At 51.5% G+C, this 6,000-nt stretch overlaps 1 protein-coding gene across 1 annotated transcript in view; it reads right to left on the reverse strand.

Annotated features, from left to right (window-relative positions):
• Window positions 1-5,686, reverse strand: part of ctr9 (CTR9 homolog, Paf1/RNA polymerase II complex component) — a 103,898-nt gene extending 98,212 nt beyond the window's left edge. Inside the window, exons 1-2 of the mRNA XM_072272909.1 lie at window positions 5,578-5,686; window positions 4,367-4,465 (exon numbers count right to left, since the gene is read on the reverse strand). Coding sequence (XP_072129010.1) covers window positions 4,367-4,465; window positions 5,578-5,625 — 147 coding nt within the window. The 5' untranslated portion in view covers window positions 5,626-5,686. The remainder of the gene's footprint in view (window positions 1-4,366; window positions 4,466-5,577) is intronic.
• Between the last annotated feature and the right edge of the window lie 314 nt (window positions 5,687-6,000).

Raw genomic sequence — 6,000 nt, forward strand, 5'->3', positions numbered from 1 at the left:
CTGCGACATTTCCTTTGCCACATGCCATTGTTAACTCCCTATTCAACTTGCACCCAATATCCATGCTACTGTTTGGGGGCCTGTAGATAACACCTATTAGGGTCTTTTTGCCCTTACTGTTCCTCAGTTCTATCCACACTGACTCTACTTCTCCTGATTCTATGTCCCCCCTTGCAAGGGACTGAATCTCATTCCTCACCAACAGGGCCACCCCACCCCCTCTGCCCACCTTTCTGTCCCTTCGATAGCATGTATACCCTTGTACATTCAATTCCCAGGTCTGATCCCCCTGAAGCCATGTCTCCATTATCCCAACAACATCATAGTTACCCATTCGCACCTGAGCTTCAAGCTCATCCGCCTTACTTCTGACACTTTGCGCATTCAGATATAGAATTTTTAACCCATTTCTCCTCTCTCTGTTTAAATCGCTACCTATTGTGCATAACCCAGCTCCCCAAACTCTCACCGGGCTATAGGCCCCTTGAATTTTGTTGTCCTTCTTAAATTTACTTACTCTTTCTGCACATTTAACTCCATGCTCCGTCAGACCATCCCTCTGCACATGTATCCTCCTTATCAATCGTTCCGCCTCACCTTTCTCCACTTCATACTTAATATTCCGGAACCGTGTAATCCCCACCTGTCCTTTATACTTCATCTCGCTATCCCCTCTCACCTTCTGGATCCCTGCCCCCTGCAAATTTAGTTTAAACCCCCCCAAGCAGCACTAGCAAACTTTCCTGACTTTCCTGTCGGCTGGGGTTGGCTGCTTCCAAGGCATCGGCAAGTTGATGGTGCCTGGAGGTTTATGGCAGGGAGTTTCTCCCTTTTGCCGCCTGCTATCGGGGACTCAGGAGTCGATTGACTTGGGGACTTTTGAGACTTTATTTACTGTGCCCATGGTTTGTTCTTCATCAAATTATGGTATTGCTTTGCACTGCTGTAACTATATGTTATAATTATGTGTTTCTGTCAGTGTTAGTCTTTGGTTTGTCCCGTTTTCCGTGATATCACTCCGGAGAAGCATTGTATCATTTTTTAATGCATGTATGCATTTCTAAATGACAATAAAAGAGGACTGAGTGTTCTCATAATCTAAAATAACACTAACATATAGTAAAAGCAGGAATGATATAATAAATACACAGCCTATATAAAGTAGAAATAATGTATGTACAGTGTAGTCGGAAGATTAAGCCAAAACCGATTTGTGGGGGGAAAAAAATCAGCACGTACGCGCATACGCACACAGGTGCCCACGCAAGGCTTCATGGTCATAGCAGTTTTTCCTGGGGTAAACACAAGTGTCCCGGGATTTGACTGCTACTTTTGTCCCTTATTTGGGAGTGAGAAAGTTGGCTCCCCTAACTGTAAAAGACATGTTGAGGTGAGTATAACCCTACTTGAACAGCGCACCCCACCCCCCACCCCGTCCCCGGTTGGCCAGTCCGCAAGAATATTGTCAATATTAAACCAGTCTGTGGTGCAAAAAAGGTTGGGGACCCCTGGTATTAATGGTAAGACTCTTGACAGTGTGGAGGATCAAAGGGATCTTGGGGTCCGAGTCCATAGGACACTCAAAGCTGCTGAGCAGGTTGACTCTGAGGTTAAAAAGGCATACGGTGCATTGGCCTTCATCAATCGTGGGATTGAGTTTAAGAGTCGAGAGGTAATGTTACGGCTGTATAGGACCCTGGTCAGACCCCACTTGGAGTACTGTGCTCAATTCCGGTCGCCTCACTATAGGAAGGATGTGGAAACCATAGAAAGGGTGCAGAGGAGATTTACAAGAATGTTGCCTGGATTGGGGAGCATGCCTTATTAGATTAGATTAAACTTTATTGTCATTGTGCTGAGTACAGATACAAAGCCAATGAAACACAGTTAGCATTTGACCAGAAATGCAAAGAATAGTGTTATTTACAAAATAACTGTGAATAAAAAGTAAGTGCTACGGCACACAAATATAAAAGTACTGAGACAGTACAATACGGATGCAATATTGCTTAGTGCTGTGATGTGAGATTCAGCAGGGTCACAGCTTCGGGGAAGAAACTCTTCCTGTGCCTGCTGGTGCGGGAGCAGAGGCTCCTGTAGTACCTACCGGATGGGAGGAGAGTAAAAAAACCCATGGTTAGTGTGAGATGCATCCTTGATAATGCTTTTCGCCCTGCTCAGGCAGCATTTATGGTAGATGTTCTCAATGGTGGGCAACTGGGTGCCGATAATCCGCTGGGCAGTTTTCAACACACGCTGGAGTGCTTTGCGGTATGATACGGGACAATTGCCATACCACACTGAGATGCAGGTGGTGAGTATGCTCTCAATGGTACAGCGGTAAAAGTCCGTCAGTATCCTGGGACAGAGGTGAGCTTTCTCGATGCTCCGCAGGAAATAAGGGCGCTGTTGCGCCTTTTTGATCAGGATGGAGGAGCTCAGGGACCAGGTGAGATCCTTGGAAATGTGGACACCAAGGAATTTGAAGCTTGATACATGCTCCACTACAGCTCTGTTGACGTAGATGGGGACGTGAGTGTGACTCCTAGCATGCCTGAAGTCCACAATGATCTCCTTGGTTTTCTGGGTGTTAAGGGTCAGGTTGTTGTCGGCACACCACACGGCCAGGTGCTGGACCTCGTCCCTGTAGGCCGTCTCGTCATCCCCTCTGATCAGGCCAACCACTGTGGTGTCGTCTGCAAACTTGATTATGGAGTTAGAACCATGTACAGGAACGCAGTCATAGGTGAAAAGGGAGTACAAAAGAGGGCTCAGAGCACAGCCTTGAGGCACGCCGGTGTTCAGGGTGACAGTGGAAGAGGAGAGGTTGTCTAACTTAACTGATTAACTTATGAGAATAGGTCGAGTGATCTCGGCCTTTTCTCCTTGGAGCAACGGAGGATGAGAGGTGACTTGATAGAAGTGTACAAGATGATGAGCCGCATTGATCGTGAGGACAGTCAGAGGCTTTTCCCCAGGGCTGAAATGGCTAGCATGAGAGGGCATAGTTTTAAGGTGCTTAGAAGTAGGTACAGAGGAGATGTCAGGGGTAAATTTTTTATGCAGAGAGTGGTGAGTGCGTGGAATGGGCTGCCAGTGGTGGTGGTGGAGGTGGAAACGATAGGGTCTTTTAAGAGACTCCTGGATGGGTACATGGAGCTTAGAAAAATAGAGGGGTATGGGTAAAGCCTAGGTAGTTCTAGGGTAGCAACATGTTCGGCACAGCTTTGTGGGCCGAAGGGCCTGTATTGTGTTGTATGTTTTCTATGTTTCTACGACCCTTCATCAGGACTGAAAAGGAGGAAGAGGCCAGAGTAAGGTGGTGGTGGTTGGGGGGGGGGGCGGGGATGGAAAGAAGGAGGATGAAGTAAGAAGCTGGGAGGTGATAGGTGGAAAAGGCAAAGGGCAGACGAAGAAGGAACCTGATGTGCGAGGAGAGTGGACCATGGGAGAAAGGGAAAGAAGAGGGGCATCAGAGGGAGGTGATAGGCAGAGTGAGAAGAAGAGGAATTCAATTTGTGTCATTTAGTGGATCCCATTTCATTTTTTTCCCTTTCAGGTGATCACTGCACATTTCTTTGCATTAAATTTCATCAGCAACGTGTCAATCATTGATCCATCAACATCCACAGGTCTACCCCGGGTTATGATCAGCCTGTACAACAAGATCGACTAATTGGGAGACTGGCGGGATTGATCTGACAGCTGCTACAAGGCTGCAGGGTTGTGATGGGGGATTTTCACAAACCTTCTCTCCTTACCACCTGTCCACACATCAAGCTACAACTGTACTCGCTGAAGTTTAGAAAAATGAGGGGGATCTCATTGAAACCTAGGCCTAGAGTGGATGTTTCCTATAGTGGGGGAAATCTGGGACCAGAGAGCACAGCTTTATAAGAGAGAGACATTCATTTAGAACAGGGATGAGGTGGTTGATGGGTTCTTGATTAGTCCAGGTATCATGGGTTATGGCGAGAAGGCAGATGAATGAGTTGAGAAGGATAATAAATCAGCTGTGATGGAATGGCAGAGGAGACTAGATGGGATGAATGGCCTAATTCTGCTCTCGTGTCATATGGCTAACCAGGGACTTGGTGGAGCCAAGCAGACCTGGGTGGACAAAACAAAATCACTTGCTCACTCACTGAGTAAGTGCGACTGGTGACTGCCGATCCTGCACCTGTTCACTCTTCCATCATAACCATGTATTCTTTGATTTTGCACTCATGAACAACTGTCAGGACCAAAACCTTGCTGTTAACTGGGGGCTGCCTGTCATTTTACAACACCATACACTTATTCTTTCCGATCACTGGTGCACATTGATACCGTTTCCCATTTCGGCAAGGAAGAGTAAACTGCGTACCGCCAAGGCCATCCATATGTGAAGCTGGGTGTGCTCCTGTTTGAGGATACTGATGACTTCATCTCCCTCCGGTAACTGATCAAAATCAAGTTCGATGACCTACACATCACAAGAAAACACAGGTTAGATAAAAGGGATTTCATTTGGCTGCCCTACAGAGCAGAGACTCAATCACTGCAGTGCTAGATCACTCGATTGAGAGGACAGAGTGAGAGAGGCAGCAGACAGGGAAGGGAATGAGTGTTGAGTATTTGGAGTGAGGGGATCATGAGTGTGCAAGAGGGCACTAGGGAACAGAACAAGGTGAGAAGAGTGAACGAGTGGGGAAGGAGATAGAGGTGTCAATAGGAAGGAAAAGGACCCGGTTACGACCCAATCAGCATCTCAACACTGGTTCCATCTGCGGCACTTGTCCCTCGCGTCCCCAGCCGCTACACCTCCTCAGCCCTCGGCCCCCAGTCCCAGTCACCACCGCCACCCGTTTCCGATCCCCACCCTTCAGCTCCCATCGGGACCCCAGTCCATGACCCCCTCCCGCCCCACCGGGACCCCTGTCCTTCTCCCCCCCCCCACCTGCCCCAACAGGACCCCGGTCCGTGTCTCCCCCACCCCCGCCCTATCAGGACCCCATTCCCTGTCCCACCCCCGCCCTATCAGGACCCCATTCCCTGTCCCCCCCCCGCCCTATCGGGACCCCTGTCCCCCACCCCACCGGGTCCCCAGTCCCTGTCCCCCCTCCGCCCTATCGGGACCCCTGTCCGTGTCCCCCCCCCACCCTATCGGGACCCCTGTCCGTGTCCCCCCCCAACCCTATCGGGACCCCAGTCCCTGTCCCCCCTCCGCCCTATCGGGACCCCTGTCCGTGTCCCCCCCCACCCTATCGGGACCCCTGTCCGTGTCCCCCCCCAACCCTATCGGGACCCCAGTCCCTGCCCCCCCTCCGCCCTATCGGGACCCCAGTCCCTGTCCCCCCTCCGCCCTATCGGGACCCCTGTCTGTGTCCCCCCCCCCCACCCTATCGGGACCCCAGTCCCTGTCCCCCCCCCCGCCCTATCGGGACCCCTGTCCGTGTCCCCCCCCCACCCTATCGGGACCCCTGTCCGTGTCCCCCCCCCCACCCTATCGGGACCCCAGTCCCTGTCCCCCCCCGCCCTATCGGGTCCCCATCCCGGTTAACCCCCTCATCCCGATCGTGTCTCCGCTCCCCGCACCTCATCCGTGTCCCTCAGCGGGATCTCGATGGATCCGCGCGACAACATCCCGAGGCCTCGCGCCGCTCCCGCTCGGCCACTGACCCCCGCAGCCCCGCCTCCTCGCAACACTTCCGGGGCACGGCTCGAACGTGCGCCTGAGAGGAACGAAAATTCTGAAGGGGCGGTGCTGGGCAGCCTATGGGTGAGGAGAGGACAATACAACCAATGGGAGGGGGAGGTGTGCTGGCCAATGGGAAGGGGATTACGGCTCCACAGCCAATAGAAAGGTGAGAAGGCAAGACAGCCGGTGGAATTAGGAGAGGGTTTGAACAGGCAATGGAAGTGGGAGAGGTGCTAGACTGCCAATGGAAGGTTGGGCCAGGAGCTGGACAGCCAATGGGAGGGGAAGGAAAGAGCGGCTGATAGCCAGCGGAACGGGAG

This window comes from Mobula birostris, chromosome 11, assembly GCF_030028105.1.
Source record: "Mobula birostris isolate sMobBir1 chromosome 11, sMobBir1.hap1, whole genome shotgun sequence".
Lineage (NCBI taxonomy): Eukaryota > Metazoa > Chordata > Chondrichthyes > Myliobatiformes > Myliobatidae > Mobula > Mobula birostris.